At 34.0% G+C, this 20,861-nt stretch overlaps 1 protein-coding gene across 7 annotated transcripts in view; it reads right to left on the reverse strand.

Annotated features, from left to right (window-relative positions):
* GRIK2 (glutamate ionotropic receptor kainate type subunit 2) overlaps positions 1–20,861 on the reverse strand; it is a 1,064,497-nt gene that overhangs the window by 144,085 nt on the left and 899,551 nt on the right. For all 7 annotated transcript variants that reach the window (XM_077902956.1, XM_077902954.1, XM_077902958.1 and 4 more), the window contains one exon: positions 11,837–12,060. In XM_077902956.1, coding sequence (XP_077759082.1) covers positions 11,837–12,060 — 224 coding nt within the window. The remainder of the gene's footprint in view (positions 1–11,836; positions 12,061–20,861) is intronic.

Consider the following 20,861-nt stretch of genomic DNA (forward strand, 5'->3'; position numbering starts at 1 on the left):
TTTGGTAAATTCATGTCTCAAAAATATAGTCAATATTCTAGAAATGATGGGTGCACAAAAAAGAAAAGTGGCCAGAAAGAAAGCACAAAAGACCTCTAACATATGAAATATTTACACTTACTTTTCATACATTTTTAAACAAGCATAATTAGCTTGTGTTAAAGAAAACACCAGTTGAAAATCACTAACAGGAAGGGGATAGTTAGGCTGCTCAGAAATAGGCATCCTAATAACAGATGAGAAAAGGGGAGAAAGAAACCTTTAAAAATGCACAGTTGAAACAAGAAATTTGAGAGAATTTCACATGTGCCTGAACTTTATGTCACCATTTAATAAACCCTGTGGCAGGCACAGCCAATTCATACCTGATAAAATCTTTCTTATTTACAAAAGAACCGAGGCGGCGGTGTGCCCAGATAAAAGAAACATATCTGCATCCTCTTCTGCAGTTAGGAAGTAAAATAATTTTAGCCAATAAGATGCAGAGAAGAGGAAGTTTTTCCTTTCTGAGGTAATAACCCTGTCTTTTTGGCTTTTGCTTTTGCTTTCTACCTTCTTGCTGCCTGAGGCGCAGATAGGATGCCTGGTGTTGCAGTAACCGTCTTGCAGCCTGGAGGATAAAAGCTTCAGTCTAGGAACAATGTAGCACACAGAGAGAAGGTGCCAAGTTCCCCAACATCACCTTTCTTTCAGCAATGGTTTCAATCCTGTCCTGCCTACCTTCAGCCTTCATGAGAACAGTAAACCTACTATGTATTTAATAACTGCTTAGTCAGGTTTCCTACTACTTACATGTGAACCTATTCCCACTAACATAGGCTCTGAACCTATTACTGAACTTCAGGAGACATTAATTCAGTATAAAATATTATTACTGAATGACCATTTGATTCCTTTCAGTATTTTTGACTAAACCTTATAAGCAAGGAAACCATTTCATAGTTAAAAAAATCTCCATGTAAAGAGTTGAAGATTTTAAATTTAATGATAACAACTCAATGATTCAGAAAATACCAGAATCCACAAGGATTCATTCCATGAGATTGTCACTATAGCTAAAGTTTTCCTTAGTGTTTTTTTTTCTTTACCATAGAAATTTTAACACGCAGTTAACTTCAAGAAAATCATGCTAATCGTTTAGATATCAAATTATTTTCATGAGTGAAAGGATTAATTGGCATTTACTTTAAGTATGGAATTACTTCAAAGATTCTAATTGTATTAATAAAAATCTAACTTTTTAATTTTGCTTTCAGGGTTCCATAACTTTGCCATTACCTTCCACATATTTTTCTGATACATCCTGGATCTCTGTATAAGCACATCCACCTGGGCTACTGCTACTCACTTTTATTATCTATGCTTATCCTTTCATTTGAAATTGTTATGTATTAGCAGTGTTCTGGAGCCAGTTCATTGGGCTATAAGAGCCAATTTTCCACCTATCTTTCCAACTCTAGATTTGGTAAGACTCCATTGGTAGCTTGATTAGTTATATTGGTAATATTTATACCACAAAAATTGTCAATTGCTGCAAATCAAAAATTCACTACTTGCCACAGAAGTTCTTACCGTCACATCACTGAAAAATATACACCATTTATGTTAAATTTTCATGCCATCTGTTGCTCATTAATTAACTTTGGCATTGCTTTATTGGTAGCTTTAGTACCAGAAAGTTACCAGATTTACACAGAATGAAGTACAAGGATTATCCGTATATGAATGCTACAATAATATGCTATTGAACATATTATTTAGTAGATCTAAATGGGTTGAAAGGGCTTAATGAGATGGTAACAATGATCAGTTCCCCCGATTTGTAATTTATTGATGGTAAATTTAAACTGTGATCAATATTCATTAAAAATATACCCTCAAAGAAAAATAAACATTACTATCAGCTATAAATGTATAACTAGAAACTATAAATAATAAATGTTTTCAAAATGTAAGACTTCCCTTTAATTCCCATTTAAAATTTATATTTGATTTAGGCATTTAACTTCAGCAATAGGCTTGAATTCAGATCCTTATGACCTATTTTCATCCTAAGCAATTTTTTAAATAAAATTAAGTCAAAATGGCATACTGCAATTTACTCAAATTTTAAACTACCCAAGACTGTTTTTATTGTTATGGAATAAAAAAAGTCCTTATTATAATCATCTACTGATCATCTTAAGATTCCTGAAGGAAAGACATTATTTTGGTTGCCATAAAATTCAGATTTAATTTTACATATGTAAAATAAAAATACATAATTCTACACTTAAAGCTGGAATCATTTTTAAAATTACAAAGTGGATTTTATATAGTCTCATTAAATAGCTACTAATGCAGCTTTTTAAACACCTAATTGTCCAATCAAATTAAATTAAGAGTGGCTTTAAATTGGGAATAATAAGGAAAATGTCCTACATATCAACATTGCATAAGAAAGCATAGATTTGTCCTATCAATAATTTCTTACCAATATAGCTAACTTTTTGCAAGTGAAGTACCAAACATTAAAACACTGTTATTTTTAAATTGGTTGGAACATAATTTACATTTAAAAGAATTATTTCTTAGACTTACATATCAGAACCAAGTGTGTAGCTTGCAACACACTTGCTAAGGATTTTAAAGGAGTAAGTCCCATGTTAAAAGGCTCAAGGCAGACTGTCCTTAGATCACTCAGGTGGTTATGTGGTTTCTAATACTGGAAAATGAAACAGACTACTTTTTTAAAAAATGGATCCTCAAAAGTAAATGATGCTATCAACAGGAACCTGAAGCTAGCATTGGAAAGGTAGCATTGATTTTTTAACATCCCTTGGATGCTTAAGTCGATTTGCTAATATGCAAATATCTGGATTATAAAAAAAAATACCTACCAGCTACCATGAACATGCAAGGCACAAAAAGTTTATTTTCTCATTGAATTGTTTAACTATAAATGAATTTTAGTAAGTTTCATGAGGTATCATGACTTTTGTATTTTCTTTTCTTCCAACTAAATATCTTCCTAAATTATACTCTATTGTATCAAATATACCAATAAAATATTTAAAAATTAAGTGTATGTACTGCATATGCAGTTTAGTATCTAAAACAACTGAAGTATGTTTGGAAAGCATTCACCATTTTTGTTTTCAACTCAAATATCTGAATTTAGAAATATCAAGAATGTTTTAAAATTTGGAGCAGAAGGAATATTTCAAATATAATTTTTAACATCTTCATGATTGTGAAAATTTGAGGTCCTAATTGAAAATTGCAGTGATATGAGATATTTGAAATCAACATACATTTCCCTGAATGTGAATATTGATTTTGTATCTCCTTCTGCAACAAAATTTTCACTATTTTCTTTTTCTTTTCTTTTTTTCCTTCTTGTTTTTTGAGGTTTTTGTTTTGTTTGTTTTTTGTAATCTCACTTTAGTAATACCATTCCAAAACATATCTTCAGTCAGTCTAGTGAATTGCTAAACTCATATTGACACACACCTCCCAGCACCCCCTTTCTCAGTCCAGTAATAGTAAGGGAAGCAGGGAAACACTTACCTAATTTTATTATGTTAAAATAATATTCAGGTGCATATTCTGAACCAACTTAGATGACAGTTGTAGCCCTAATCTGTTTATAATGTTTATCATGCCAGTAACATTCAAAACCTACAATTTCACCTTTGCTTCAAATATTAAGTCCATTAATTTAATAGGAAAATCTATTATGAATTCATTTACCTCATGTTATCATTTCAGGAGTAGTCAGGGATACATTTAAATGGGAAATATTTTTAAATAATTAACGGTTAAACATCTTTCATAAAGAAGAGCAGGAAACTAAGTTATATCCAGGCTGGGGGAGGGGCAGAGAGGATTACCTTCCACTTATTTATTAAGGTATTGAAACAAAAATTATGTTTCAATCCAATGTATACTACACTAAAAATAATTACTATAATTTTAAAATGTAGATGTGTATAATTACTTCATTAATAAGGTTTTCATCATAAAGTTTGTCAAGTTAATATCTGGGCTTCCAAACAAAACTCCAAAAGTAGCTCTAACAGAGATAACTTCACATTTTAATAGTGTTCCTCTTTATGTAAGAGTTAACTAGAAACATTTAAAATTATAGGTGTTAAAAATCAATAGAATAGTTTGTTTTGTCATTTGTTTTACTAATTCTATTTATATACAAGATAGATATCAGACCCTTACTATTCAAATATCATATTGAAATTCCTATAGCAATTTGAGAAACAGATGATATTTCTCTTAAAAAATATATATGTATATATACCCAACAGGATTGATATGAAAACAATTTAACTTGAATGATGTAATTATGTAATGGAATGTAAAAAATTATAGCAATTAAGGTGCTGTGACATGCTCTAATGAATGAAGTTACACTGGTTGATGATACTATATCTCCTACTCATTAATTATTTGGATAGAGTGCATTATTTTACATAACATGAAGAAAAAAGTCATAAATTATCACTAAAAATTACATCCATACATTTTCATTCAATATTAATGATATTTTTCCCACATCCATGAATTATGAAAAAAATAAAAAATATATCAATATCATTTAAGTAAAAAATATATCAGTATCATTTAAGTCTCTGGAAAAGCTCACAATGTGGTGCAATTCCTTTACCATATGCAGTTAGTAATTTTCAGGGGAAGAAAGTGAGCATTCCTAAAGAAATGGCTTAGAAAGCAAATAGGTTTATATGTTTATGAGGCAAATCTGCTCACGTGTGGCTTTCTAATGTGTACTGTTTAGGTTCCTAAGTGATTGGAAATATTTGTTTAAGCTTTCTTATTGGCAAATCTAAAGAGAAAAACACATGTCTTAAGTGTAGCTAATTGAGGTAATTCTTTCAAGTTATTCTAAAACAACATACTGCTAACATGTAGCACAAATATGTTATACAGAACTCTTAAAAATAATAATTAAAAAGGTAGCTAATCTTTTGTTTTTCCTAAAATCTTAGAAGGAAACGTGAAAGGTGAATTAACATGATAATCAAAAAGAACCAAGTGATACAACTTCCTTTTTTTCTGTTTTCCTCTAAATCTGTTTTCCTTAAAATAGCTTCCTTTCTGTAATAAATTAGAATTTATAAAGTATAATAATGTTAGCATTAAACAAAGGGAAAATATTTCTAATCTCATTGCTAGGGATAAGGGGATGTGGTTATGTATACCTACTCATTCCTTATATAAAAATGTAAAAACAGCTACTGAAAAAAAGAAGCTAATAAATTAATCTCTCCATGATTCTCAGATAAAACCTGGCCTCTATTGACATACAATTTATATTAGTGTCCTTCCTTTTCTCTACAAATGATTTCTTCCACATAACCCACCGGCCCAGTACAAAACGATATAGGAAAACATTCATCCATCTGAAAGAACTCTTACACCAAAGAATCTACAGCAAAAGAACAACTTTATCTAGGTAAAAATGATACTAATTTAGGTGTTATGCTTACTATTTTAAAAAATTGATCTATTTCTTTACATTTTTCAAGGCAATTGCTTTTTTTAAATAATACCCTCAACCATTGTACTATCTATATCTATCTATCTATCTATCATCTATCTATCTATCTATCTATCTATCTATCTATCTATCTATCATCTATCTATCCTCTATCTATCATATATATATCATATATATATCATATATATGATATATATATATACACACACAAACCCTCATTTCATACTGTAAAGACCTTTCTTAGGTGACTGAGAGCCCCCCAAAGTCTGAGGGGACTATTATTCTGAGGGCTGTAGAAAAACAGAAGTATAATTTTGCTTAGAGAATTAACACATAAAAAACAAGCTGAGGGTTTCTTACAAAGAATTCACAGTACTCTGTAGCTATGGGAGAAGTAGCTACCTAGAAATAGCAAAATATGGAAGAATAAGTATATCACTTGATTTTTAAAAAAAGTGCTTGGTGCTCTTTATCTTGTTGGTTCTTAAGAGTCATCTCAAAGAATTTCTTATGATTAATAAAGAAAACTCCCAAAAAAGGAAAGAAAAAAATAGAGGGAAACAGTCATTCACAGTATTGTTCTTGTCCAATTAGCTTTTCAATCTGAATAGCTAATAAGAAATGTATGAGGTATGGTGGCAACTGTCAAAGATGACACTACACTGCTTTTCCAAGTCTTTCAAGGAAAAAACGTAATTTCTTACAAGACTACCACTTCTCATCAGGATGTGTGAGTGTTGAAAAATGGAATTCCATATTCCATAAAGTATTCATTAAAAACAGAGGTATCATTTTTGGTAGCAAATATAATAAGTCAATATATATTCATCTTCAAGTTTTTAGCATTCTCAAGTTTCTTAATGTGACTCTATATAATGTAATTTATTAAAATTAGTATCTGTGATTTACTGAGCTAGACACTGTGGAACTTCTAAATTGAAACAAATTATAGTTTTCAGAAGCTCATTGGCCAATATATTTGTTGAGTAGGCACACTTGGAATGACTAGAAAGAGGGGTAGCTTTTTCGCCTCCATAAGTCTGAATTCAATTTGGCAATGGAGGCGAGGAAAGACAAAGAGGCAAATAACTTATCCACATGGTATGAAAGATAAAAATGGACTATCAAACTTCCACTTTTGCATTTGTATTTACTTTTGCCCTAATGATAAAAAAAAACTATGTCAAAAAATAATTTGGAAAAAGAGATCAAAATTTCTAAAAGGTACTCAAGCACAATCATCTTTAAAAGAAAATGCCAATAAGCATTTGATTACAGCAGATTACAAAAAAAAGCACTTGAATTTTAAATTGTTTTTTTCTTAATTATTTTCAAATGTTTTATTCTTGTAAATGTCTAGCATAATTCTAAATTTGAGAGGTGGAAAATATTATTTTTTGTTAACATGATTAAGAGTCTGACCTTTTCCTATATGGATAATTTTAGTCAAAATCTCCACTGCCTAAATTATCTAGACACAACCATAAACTGAAAAGAAGTCCCCAATTCAACTTCCTTTCAATTGGTTTGGTTCTACTAATTACACAAAGGGATATTTTTTTTCTGGGTTGCTGACGCCATGTTCCTTTTGCAACCATGAACATCACTGGAACCACTACAAATAAAAAGGTAAATTATTTTATAATAGATTTACCAAGTAACTCTTGCAAAAAGAAAAAAAAAACTTTTATTAATGTAGAAGTAACCTCATTTCCTATGGAAATGTAATTTGAAGGTGCATTTAGTTTTAATCAATTGTGACTTTTAGTTCCATAATTGAGGTATTTGTTAATATAATCAATTTGAATAATCACTTTCATATGTGTGAAAGGCACACTATTTCAAACCAAATTTTCATTAAAGTCTAGGAAAATTGCTAAATGGAAAAAGGAATAACAGATAGGCTTTCCTGTAATTTACTTAAGTAAAAAAATTACTAAGAAATAAAAGTAAAATATATCTAAAATTATGTTACAGAAAGGTAAAATTGAAATGGTTTTCTAAGAGGTGGGCACGTTGGTGGCAAAGGCACACAACAAAATTGGCTTTTCATTTCAATGTGACAGGAGTCTTTTTGACAGCATATTAGTTTAACATTGAACATCCCACCAAAACAGTTATCCATTTCCAAGTGCATAATAATTCATTGTTGCCCTTCACTGTGCATTAAATGTCACCCATCATTGTGACAAGAATATAAAGGCTACTGCACACTAGTCAGGAGTCTAGATCAAAGCTGTTGATGCAAGCACTTTGGACATGGTTTCCTACACTCAGTTAAACCATCAAAAACACTATGTTTAGAATACCTTTAGCTCTGAGTACCAAGAGAAATACGGAATATTTTTATAAGGAGAAGAACTCTCAGTAAGGCAATAGCCTTGTCATCTTGTGACCACAGACCATGTTAGTGTCAAAATGTATGTCAAGACAGTCCTGGCGGTGACTGTATTAATACACCCTTGGGTAGATTCTAGGGAGACCATTTCCTACTGTCTAATCTAATAGTGCAATAGATGATATTCTAATATTCTAAAAATCATACAAAGTAATTCAATCCTAAAACTTACAAGAAACTTCTATATTCTTTTTAACTTTGAAAAACTAATGTTATGTACTCAACATTGAATATTCGTTGATTTATCTTTGCTAAGAAGGCCAGGTTAGTCAATGTTGCTTGCCTTCTTTTATTCTTTTTCCTCTATTTGAACATATTTACTTGTTCATTTAAATAACCTAAGGAATTTCTGTGTAATAACATTCTTACTTAAAAAGCTGGTACAGTATTACTTTTCTTCTCCAGTTTATTTGTATTTAATTTTAAAAATGTCAATCTCAGAATAAAATATGCAACATTATTATAAGCCTAGTGAATTATTATTAAGGTTCCATCAATCCTGTTGGAGGGAAATGTGTAGAGCATTATGCTCTTCTTTTAAGTTTGGTCTTCAGTTATTCACTTCTCTACCAAACTACTAAGAACTCTAGACCAAGATTTATACACTGAATTTCAAAATAGCTCAGGTCTTATTAAAAGAAAAAAAAAACCTCTAACATTATGGGCATTTATATTGACTCATTTTATAAATAGGATCTACTGCATCTGTATTATCTGTTGTTTAATAAAGGAAATATTTGAAGCAAGGTGAAAAATACCTTTCATTCTGAGTATAAAGGGTGGATTTCCTAACCAGACTCTTTATATGACTAACTGCTTTCTCTATACTAATATACCTAGGTCAAAGGAAAATATAATAGAAAGAGGGAGAGAGAAAAGGTTTAGGGACAAATATGATCAAGTGCAAGTTTATCATGTACGAGATTTCTTCCTATTCCTCTGTCAGCCAAGAGCTATGGTTAGGAGATCCGGGATAAGGCCATTCTGTGTCCAGAATGCCGAACTTCAGGCTCATCTTTACTGTCAAACAAGAGTTCTCCCCTAATTCACATAAGCATGCTGTTTATGCCATTATGCTATAAACAATACTGCAACTGTTTGCAAGAGACCATAGATCATAAAACCATATCAAGACAAGTAAAGCCATATATGTCTTTCTTAATACTGCTTAAAAAAAAGAACACCTTAGAGCCTTTGTTAGGTACTTATTACATAATCTTTTCTTATATAATAAAGGTGAAGGGATATTTTAAAAAGCCATCACAAAAACAATCTGCTTTTAAATTTAACTTTAGAAAACAGATTCCAACAATCGTACAATACTCAATTTATTATGAAATTTTGTGGTTAGCATGGTATTATTTTAGATCTTTGTGATCTTCCCTGAGAATGAAACACATATCTGAGAATTTTTTACTGTAATTTCTCTTTTTTTTTCCTGTAATCATTATGGAGGTAAAGATAAAAAATATACATAAATAAAAGGCCATATTTATTTTGACAACAATAATAATGTGAATAAGTGATTTCTATACAACATAAGGCACAGTCCTCATTCACAGGTGAAATCAAAATACTACATTTATTGTGAATTGATAACAAATATCCTAATACCATTTAAATTAGGAATGTAATTAAGTTCTGTAATTGAAACTTGGACATTTCGTCTACATTCGCACATCATGAACTTCTTTCACGGTAACAAAAGTTTAATTCCATATCAAAGTGGAGTTTTTTTTTATTAAAGTAAAGTAGATATTAATTATATAAATTTATTTGGCTTTAGAAGTTCAGTTTAGAACTTAAGCAGATTCTATTCAAGAAATTTTCTTTTAATCTGAGTTTTCAGTGTGTTGTTTTAAATTTAGCAATATTTATATAAGATTATTTTAATATTGAGAATTGAACAAGATAGTTCAGAGATAATCTGAAAATAATTTATTTTCATACTATATATTATTTACCAAGATATCTAATATTATTTATCACTTAATATAGGATATCTTATATTGTTTGTTATTTAATAAAATATATGTTAATTTGTCCATAAATGAAGATATTATATTTAATTTCTGAAACTGTATGAAACTATTATCACATCGTTGAATATGAGGCTGAAATAGAATTACCTTCAAATTCATTAATTTAATAACTAATAATAAAATATGACAGTAATACTCTAAAATTTAATAACACTAAAAAATGGCACACCAGCTATATGTTCTCAATAAGAATGATATGGATGTATTTATTATGTAAAAAATTAGTACACGTTACGATTACACAGATGTTATGTTACTATTTTATTTGATGGTTTATCAAAGTGATAGTTAAAGAAATATTTTGAAAATTAGATGAGTGCATAAGCCACACAGCTTGCCTCTATTTGCAAATGTTCTTTTAAGCTAGAAGAGAATTCAGATGTTTCAGTATTTGCTTTTGAATGTAATCTCAGAAGATTTGGGCTCAGAAAATTAGTAATATCTAAAATTCCTAATATGAATTTGAGGTAATTCAATAGTTTCTACTTAAGGTCCCCTGGAAACTACATTAGACTTAATTCAGGTTGATTGATGCTTGCACAATTGCCTCAGAATGGTCTCAGGACATTTACCACTAGGTTTTGATTTTATCTTTCCCAGGAACTTTTGTTAATTTGATTAAGAAGGAGCAGGTATACCTGTAGACAGCAAGAAAAGCTTTTTCTATACTTTGGAGTATTTATTTTTCTGTCTTCCTTGTGGGCATGCTGTAGAGTTCTCCAGCCATTGAATTATTTAAACTGCAATCCTTGAACTCATTTCTCTGAATACATATAAAATAGGATGGTTTGTATTGGTCACTATAAAAGATTTGTAACTGATGCAAAGATGCTCAAAAATGAAAAGGCTATTTGGTTTTCACAAGATATGGAAAAGCCTGGAGCCGAAAGTTTATGAATTTCATACTCCAAATTCTCATTTTGGGGTAGAACTCTAAATTTCATATAAAAATTTTAACATGAGCTACCATACAGCTACAAATGCTATATGTATGTATGGTTCCAATACAAATTTTCAGCCATATGCAAATGATAACTGTCTGAAGGACTCATGTGTTAATATTAAAACAATTAGGTAGACAATTATAAATCTGCATTACATCCATATGTGAATATCAAAAATATCTGTGTATAACCACAAATAATCTACATATATAAAAATATACTACTTCTAGAAGTGATTTCATTCCTTGTTTTAATTGAATGAACTAAGCATTTGTTTTTTTTTTTTTTGTTTTGTTTTTTTAATTTCACTGCTAGGAACAAATGCATGATTTCATTGAAAAAAGAATAGGTTCAAGGAAAGATAAATATCTTTAGTGATAAATTTATCAGAAGAACCTATATATTTGAAAAAATAACCCTCTTATTTAATATTTAATTTTGATGATAGAACAAAAAATATTTGTAGTTATACATTATATTATTTTGTGAAAAAAATGAGAAATTTTATGTAGAAAATAATGGTAGTCTTTTTATACTTAAAAAAAGCCTCCTTTTAAATTTTACCACTTTGGTTTTTTTATGACTGATTTATTAGTCCAAATTAGTAAAATATACTATTTTGCTTCCTGGCTCAAGAGAAATCTTCAAAATGAGAAAACAATTTTTATGTCATGGTGATTTGGACTGCTTTTAGATTCTGATTAAAAAGAGTAAACTCTACCACACTTATAGCTTACTGACATAACCAGCATGCTTTCTGCCCAAAAAGGCAGCATAATATATTTTAATAAGTTATGTGACTCTTAAAAGTTCATTATTCTTTAGCACCCCAAGGGAAATAAGGAAAAAGAAAAGTAAAAATTATTGTGACTTTTGACAATTATTAGTTAGAAAAAGGAGGTAACAATTGCCAAAAAAATCACAAAAGTGAGCATGTTACCTGGCTATGACAAAGAGCACACAACTGACACCCAAGTAAGCCAGCAGAATATACATCCAGATATCAGGGGAGAGAGGATTCAGGAAGGAGAAGACGCCTGGGTTTGTACCATTGGGCTTGCGGTACAAAATACTTATTCCAAGTGTCATAAAGGGCTTGGAAAAGTCGATGACCTTCTCTCGAACATAGGTAATAGCCAGTGGAGCAACTGCAAGGTCAGCTTTCTGTAGAGAGAAACAGAAGAAAGGGGGAAAAATTGGTTCTAAGTCTCAAGAAAGAAGTCAGTATCCAAATTATACAAAACAAATACTTGACACTTGAGAATTGTCTCATGTAACTATTACATTAACATGTAGAGAATTCTTGATCCTGAATTGGAGGACCTGCTTTTTCTGCTACTCATTTCTATGTCCTTCTAGATTAGCAAACCAGAATTTATTGTACAGAGATAGAAAAAAAAATTGTACAGAATGAAAAACTGAAGAAACTATTCTACATTAGGACCTGAATTATTATGCTATGGAATCTTCTCATAATTGTTTTTAATCTCAACTTTAAAAAAGATTTAATATCAGTTCTGACTTTTTAAATACCTAGGCCAGATTCTAAATAGTAATCTAATAATATCTACTTCAAATTATGTAGCTGATAGTCATAAAACATGCTTTCTTGGTTTTAAAGCTGTAAAGTAGTTAAGAGATTTTAGTTTTTAAATAGTTAACATTTTGAAAATCATCTTTTAATGTGATTGTGTTTCCTGCCCCTGAGTTTTGTTTCTAACCCTCTAATTTGTTTTATATTATTTAATGAAAATCCTTAAAGCCTTGCCTAAATTGCATCAGGAAATGAGTTTTTCAATTTTCACAAAGTTGCTAATTTTCCACGGTAGCTTAAATATGTTACTAATGCTTTTCACTCGTCATGTTATAACCATCTGTCAGGATGAACTTCAAATCCAATATATTAAGAGAAATAATTATAATATTTTAAAATAATAAACAGTTCTATTCCATATTGATAGGAAGCTGTATTTCTATATTCCTTTTATTTTCATAAACATACTCGGCTTTCAGAGAATAAGTAAGAAGTGCTCCTTGTAGAGAGTTATAGAAAGATGTACAAAATAATGAAACTGGGCCTCCAGTTTCCCTACCCAAGAATTGTTGGGGAACTTCAAAAAGAAACTTCTCTAGAAGCTAACTTTGTTGACAATATTATTCTGGGTATGTGTGTGCATTTGTGTGTTGGGTGTGTGTGGAGAAAAGTGAGCAGTCAGATGCTTGAATAGAGTATCTTTGAATATCAATGGATAGGGAAAGATATTTCTCCAAAAATTAAGAAGGAAAAAAAACAGGTTTTAAGGGACCTGGAGAGGATATCATCATATTTCATATTCATAAATCAAAGAAAATATCAATTTTGCAATAATAACTACTAATGTCCTTTAAGCATCTGCTATGCAATAGGCACTGTGCTAAGAACTTTACATCAATTGTCACTTTTAATCCTTACATAATTCTACCATTATCCCCATTTCAGTTAAGGAAACTGAATCCATGAGAAGTCAAAAACTTGTTTGCAGTCTTAGAGCTAATTGAGCATTGGAATTAGGACAATAAACTCCAAGCTTTTGGAATCTATCCCCAAAACTAACCATGACATGCACCTCAGAAGACAAAAATGGACTTATAGAGACATTCATTCATTCATTTATTACAGAGTTCATACAGATGGAAAGAGGAATACATAGAAGCAAGAACAGTGATTAATAGATCAGTCACTGAGATTTAAAAGGCCAGGTGAAGAGTTTAGGCAGATAGAATATTTTCCACAAAGAAGAGAAAGCATTTCCTCAAAGACAGAAGGGAAGGAAGTACAGATGGTTTGAAAAAACTAAGTTTGTTAGGGAAAGATTCTAGTAAAAATTGGACAACATGAAATGGTGGTTTGCTTCTGTTTAGGGGGTTGAATATACAGCACAGATTATCTATGTGCCACTTCATTTTGTAAACTCCCTCATTCTAGACACATGTAAAGCAAAATTTTACCACATGTAAAGCATATAATTGAATATGCTTTAAGCTGGTAAAATAATTTTAAATTCATAATAGATATCAATAAAATTTAGTGAACAATTCAAATAACATGTTAAGACAAAACCACTACATTATTCCAAAAAAAGTTGTTCAATAGGCATATATTAACATGACCGATTAGACATGCACCAATTTTTAAATATTTTATTCACTTATTTATTTTAGAAAGTGAGAGTATGCACATGCATGAATGGGGCAGAGAGAGAGGGAGAGGGGGAGGGAGAGGGAGAGAATCTCAAGCCAACCCCGTGCTAAGTGCAGAACCTGACACAACTCGATCTCACAACCCTGAGATCATGACCTGAGCCAAAACCAAGAGCAGGACACTAAACTGACTGAGCCACCAAGTGCCCTGACATACACTAAATTTTAAAATGTACTTAGCATTGCCTAAAATAAAATGTCTATTCCAAATATAAAATGGAAAAAGGATAAAACATTACACAGTAAAATACTTTCAATGATAAAAGAAATTAGACATTTGAAACAAAAGATAGAGACATTTTTAGACATTTTATTTAAAAAAATAAATATATAGGCAGACTGTGGTGCATCCATATGACAAAATATTATCCAACAATAAAAGGAAATAACTATCAAGTCATGAAAAGACATGGAAAAACCCTAAATGCCTATTACTAAGTGAACAATGCCAGTCTGAAAAGGCTACTTACATATGATATGATTCTGATTATATGACATTTTGGAAAAGGCAAAACTATACAGGCAATAAAAAGATCAGTAGTTATCCCCAAAAACTCAGGGAACAGAGTGACAAATAAATGGAACCAGAACATGTTTATGACAGTGAAACTACTCATAATGGTGAGTTCATGACAAAGTACATTTACCAAAATCATAAAACTGTACAACACGAAGAGTGAATCCTAATGTAAACTATGGACTATAGCTAATGTCTTCATAATAGTTCAACTGTAACAAATATACTACACTGATGGAAACTGTTAATAAGGGAAATTGTAGGGGGTAGGGTAGAATGGGAGAAGGTTTAGAAACTCTACTTTCTGCACAATTTTTCTATAAACCTAAAACTGCTCTAAAAATATCCATTTTTTAATAGCAGGTTGTTTTAACCATATCCTCAGGAGTATGTTATGTTCATTAAATTAATTAGAACTTAGTTGTTACCATTAATAGCAAAACACACAAAACTTACCAAACATCAATTGTCAAAAATACCTTCTATTTACACACCAAATATATTTTTTAAATTCATTTTAAAATTTATAAATTAGGGAGGGGCAAGATGGCAGAAGAGTAGGGTCTCCAAATCACCTGTCCCCACCAAATTACCTAGAAAACCTTCAAATTATCCTGAAAATCTATGAATTCGGCCTGAGAATTAAAGAGAGACCAGCTGGAATGCAACAGTGAGAAGAGTTCGCGCTTCTATCAAGGTAGGAAGACGGGGAAAAAGAAATAAAGAAACAAAAGGCCTCCAAGGGGGAGGGGCCCCGCGAGGAGCCGGGCTGAGGCCGGGGCGAGTGTCCCCAGGACAGGAGAGCCCCGTCCCGGAGGAGCAGGAGCTGCACCGACCTTCCCGGGGGAAAGGGGCTCGCGGGGAGGTGGAGCAGGACCCAGGAGGGCGGGGATGCCCTCGGGCTCCCTGGGACACTAACAGACACCTGCGCCCCGGGAGAGTGCGCCGAGCTCCCTAAGGGCTGCAGTGCGCACGGCGGGACCCGGCGGGACCCGGAGCAGCTCGGGGGGGCTCGGGCAGAGGAAGAGGCTCCGTGCGGAGGGGGCTGCGCGGTTCCAGGAGCAGCTCGGGGGGGGCTCGGGGGCGGCTCCGCGGAGGGGGCTGCGGGGCGGGAGCGCGAATCCACCAGCGCAGGCTCCGGAGCACAGGGCGCCGGGACACAGCCCAGGATCTGGCCTCCCCCGGGACAGGCAGAGGCCGGGAGGGCCCAGGACAGCGAGGACGCTCCTGCCCCAGCTGAGCAGATCAGCGGCCCCGCCCCGAGCCTCCAGGCCCTGCAGACGGAGAGCTCCGGAGTTCCTGCGGGGGCTGACTCCAGGGCTCCAGAGCTGGCCCCGCCACTAGGGCTGTTGCTCCTGGGGCCTCACGGGGTAAACAACCCCCACTGAGCCCTGCACCAGGCAGGGGCACAGCAGCTCCCCCAACTGCTAACACCTGGAAATCAGTGCAACAGGCCCCTCCCCCAGAAGACCAGCTGGGGACAAGTTCCAGGGGAAGCCAAGGGACTTAAAGTACACAGAATCAGAAGATACTCCCCCGTGGTTCTTTTTTTCTTTCTTTTTTTTTTTTTTTTTTTTGTTGTTGTTGTTTTGTTTTGTTTTGTTTTGCTTTTTGATTTGTTTCCTTCCCCCACCCCCTTTTTTTCCTTTCTTTCTTTTTCTTTCTCTTTTTCTTCTATTTTTTCGTTTTTTTCTTCCTTTTTTTTTCTCTTTCTCTTTTCTTTTCTTCTTTCTCTCCTCTCTTTTTCTCCTTTTCCCAATACAACCTGCTTTTGGCCACTCTGCACTGAGCAAAATGACTAGAAGGAAAACCTCACCTCAAAAGAAAGAATCAGAAACAGTCCTCTCTCCCACAGAGTTACAAAATCTGGATTACAATTCAATGTCAGAAAGCCAATTCAGAAGCACTATCATACAGCTACTGGTGACTCTAGAAAAAAGCATAAAGGACTCAAGAGACTTCATGACTGCAGAATTTAGAGCTCATCAGGCAGAAATTAAAAATCAATTGAATGAGATGCAATCCAAACTAGAAGTCCTAACGACAAGGGTTGACGAGGTGGAAGAACAAGTGAGTGACATAGAAGACAAGTTGATGGCAAAGAGGGAAACTGAGGAAAAAAGAGACAAACAATTAAAAGACCATGAAGATAGATTAAGGGAAATAAACGACAGCCTGAGGAAGAAAAATTTATGTTTAATTGGGGTTCCCGAGGGCGCCGAAAGGGACAGAGGGCCAGAATATGTATTTGAACAAATTCTAGCTGAAAACTTTCCTAATCTGGGAAGGGAAACAGGCATTCAGATCCAGGAAATAGAGAGATCCCCCCTAAAATCAATAAAAACCGTTCAACAGCTCGACATTTAATAGTGAAGCTTACAAATTCCAAAGATAAAGAGAAGATCCTTAAAGCAGCAAGAGACAAGAAATCCCTGACTTTTATGGGGAGGAGTATTAGGGTAACAGCAGACCTCTCCACAGAGACCTGGCAGGCCAGAAAGGGCTGGCAGGATATATTTAGGGTCCTAAATGAGAAGAACATGCAACCAAGAATACTTTATCCAGCAAGGCTCTCATTCAAAATGGAAGGAGAGATAAAGAGCTTCCAAGACAGGCAGCAACTGAAAGAATATGTGACCTCCAAACCAGCTCTGCAAGAAATTTTAAGGGGGACTCCTAAAATTCCCCTTTAAGAAGAAGTTCAGTGGAACAATCCACAAAAACAAGGACTGAATAGATATCATGATGTCACTAAACTCATATCTCTCATAGTAACTCTGAATGTGAACGGGCTTAATGACCCCATCAAAAGGCGCAGGGTTTCAGACTGGATAAAAAAGCAGGAGGACCCATCTATTTGCTGTCTACAAGAGACTCATTTTAGACAGAAGGACACCTCCAGCCTGAAAATAAAAGGTTGGAGAACCATTTACCATTCGAATGGTCCTCAAAAGAAAGCAGGGGTAGCCATCCTTATATCAGATAAACTAAAATTTACCCTGAAGACTGTAGTGAGAGATGAAGAGGGACACTATCTCATACTTAAAGGATCTATCCAACAAGAGGACTTAACAATCCTCAATATATATGCCCCAAAATTGGGAGTTGACAAATATATAAATCAATTAAAACCAAAGTGAAGAAATACTTAGATAATAATACACTTATACTTGGTGACTTCAATCTAGCTCTTTCTATACTTGATATGTCTTCTAAGCACAACATCTCCAAAGAAACGAGAGCTTTAAATGATACAGTGGACCAGATGGATTTCACAGATATCTACAGAACTTTACATCCAAACTCAACTGAATACACATTCTTCTCAAGTGCACATGGAACTTTCTCCAGAATAGACCACATACTGGGTCACAAATCGGGTCTGAACCGATACCAAAAGATTGGGATCGTCCCCTGCATATTCTCAAACCATAATGCCTTGAAATTAGAACTAAATCACAACAAGAAGTTTGGAAGGACCTCAAACACGTGGAAGTTAAGGACCATCCTGCTAAAAGATGAAAGGGTCAACCAGGAAATTAAGGAAGAACTAAAAAGATTCATGGAAACTAATGAGAATGAAGATACAACCATTCAAAATCTTTGGGATGCAGCAAAAGCAGTCCTTAGGGGGAAATACATCGCAATACAAGCAACCATTCAAAAACTGGAAAGAACTCAAATACAAAAGCTAACCTTACACATAAAGGAGCTAGAGAAAAAACAGCAAATAGATCCTACACCCAGGAGAAGAAGAGACTTAATAAAGATTCGAGCAGAACTCAATGAAATCGAGACCAGAAGAACTGTGGAACAGATCAACAGAACCAGGAGTTGGTTCTTTGAAAGAATTAATAAGATAAATAAACCATTAGCCAGCCTTATTAAAAAGAAGAGAGAGAAGACTCAAATTAATAAAATCATGAATGAGAAAGGAGAGATCACTACCAACACCAAGGAAATACAAACGATTTTAAAAACATATTATGAACAGCTCTACGCCAATAAATTAGGCAATCTAGAAGAAATGGACGCATTCCTGGAAAGCCACAAACTACCAAAACTGGAACAGGAAGAAATAGAAAACCTGAACAGGCCAATAACCAGGGAGGAAATTGAAGCAGTCATCAAAAACCTCCCAAGACACAAGAGTCCAGGGCCAGATGGCTTCCCAGGGGAATTTTATCAAACGTTTAAAGAAGAAACCATACCTATTCTCCTAAAGCTGTTTGGAAAGATAGAAAGAGATGGAGTACTTCCAAATTCATTCTATGAGGCCAGCATCACCTTAATTCCAAAACCAGACAAAGACCCCACCAAAAAGGAGAATTACAGACCAATATCCCTGATGAACATGGATGCAAAAATTCTCAACAAGATACTGGCCAATAGGATCCAACAGTACATTAAGAAAATTATTCACCATGACCAAGTAGGATTTATCCCCGGGACACAAGGCTGGTTCAACACCCGTAAAACAATCAATGTGATTCATCATATCAGCAAGAGAAAAACCAAGAACCATATGATCCTCTCATTAGATGCAGAGAAAGCATTTGACAAAATACAGCATCCATTTCTGATCAAAACTCTTCAGAGTGTAGGGATAGAGGGAACATTCCTCAACATCTTAAAAGCCATCTACGAAAAGCCCACAGCAAATATCATTCTCAATGGGGAAGCACTGGGAGCCTTTCCCCTAAGATCAGGAACAAGACAGGGATGTCCACTCTCACCACTGCTATTCAACATAGTACTGGAAGTCCTAGCCTCAGCAATGAGACAACAAAAAGACATTAAAGGCATTCAAATTGGCAAAGAAGAAGTCAAACTCTCCCTCTTCGCAGATGACATGATACAGTACATAGAAAACCCAAAAGTCTCCACCCCAAGATTACTAGAACTCATACAGCAATTCGGTAGCGTGGCAGGATATAAAATCAATGCCCAGAAATCAGTGGCATTTCTATACACTAACAATGAGACTGAAGAAAGAGAAATTAAGGAGTCAATCCCATTTACAATTGCATCCAAAAGCATAAGATACCTAGGAATAAACCTCACCAAAGAGATAAAGGATCTATACCCTCAAAACTATAGAACACTTCTGAAAGAAATTGAGGAAGACACAAAGAGATGGAAAAATATTCCATGCTCATGAATTGGCAGAATTAATATTGTGAAAATGTCAATGTTACCCAGGGCAATATACACATTTAATGCAATCCCTATCAAAATACCATGGACTTTCTTCAGAGAGTTGGAACAAATCATCTTAAGATTTGTGTGGAATCAGAAAAGACCCCGAATAGCCAGGGGAATTTTAAAAAAGAAAACCATATCTGGGGGCATCACAATGCCAGATTTCAGGTTGTACTACAAAGCTGTGGTCATCAAGACAGTGTGGTACTGGCACAAAAACAGACACATAGATCAGTGGAACAGAATAGAGAATCCAGAAGTGGACCCTGAACTTTATGGTCAACTAATATTCGACAAAGGAGGAAAGGCTATCCATTGGAAGAAAGACAGTCTCTTCCATAAATGGTGCTGGGAAAATTGGACATCCACATGCAGAAGAATGAAACTAGACCACTCTCTTGCACCATACACAAAGATAAACTCAAAATGGATGAAAGATCTAAATGTGAGACAAGATTCCATCAAAATCCTAGAGAAGAACACAGGCAACACCCTTTTTGAACTCGGCCACAGTAACTTCTTGCAAGATACATCCATGAAGGCAAAAGAAACAAAAGCAAAAATGAACTATTGGGACTTCATCAAGATAAGAAGCTTTTGCACAGCAAAGGATACAGTCAACAAAACTAAAAGACAACCTACAGAATGGGAGAAGATATTTGCAAGTGACGTATCAGATAAAGGGCTAGTTTCCAAGATCTATAAAGAACTTATTAAACTCAACACCAAAGAAACAAACAATCCAATCATGAAATGGGCAAAAGACATGAAGAGAAATCTCACAGAGGAAGACATAGACATGGCCAACATGCACATGAGAAAATGCTCTGCATCACTTGCCATCAGGGAAATACAAATCAAAACCACAATGAGATACCACCTCACACCAGTGAGAATGGGGCAAATTAACAAGGCAGGAAACAACAAATGTTGGAGAGGATGCGGAGAAAAGGGAACCCTCATACACTGTTGGTGGGAATGTGAACTGGTGCAGCCACTCTGGAAA

Source organism: Canis aureus, chromosome 7, assembly GCF_053574225.1.
Source record: "Canis aureus isolate CA01 chromosome 7, VMU_Caureus_v.1.0, whole genome shotgun sequence".
Classification (NCBI taxonomy): Eukaryota; Metazoa; Chordata; class Mammalia; order Carnivora; family Canidae; genus Canis; species Canis aureus.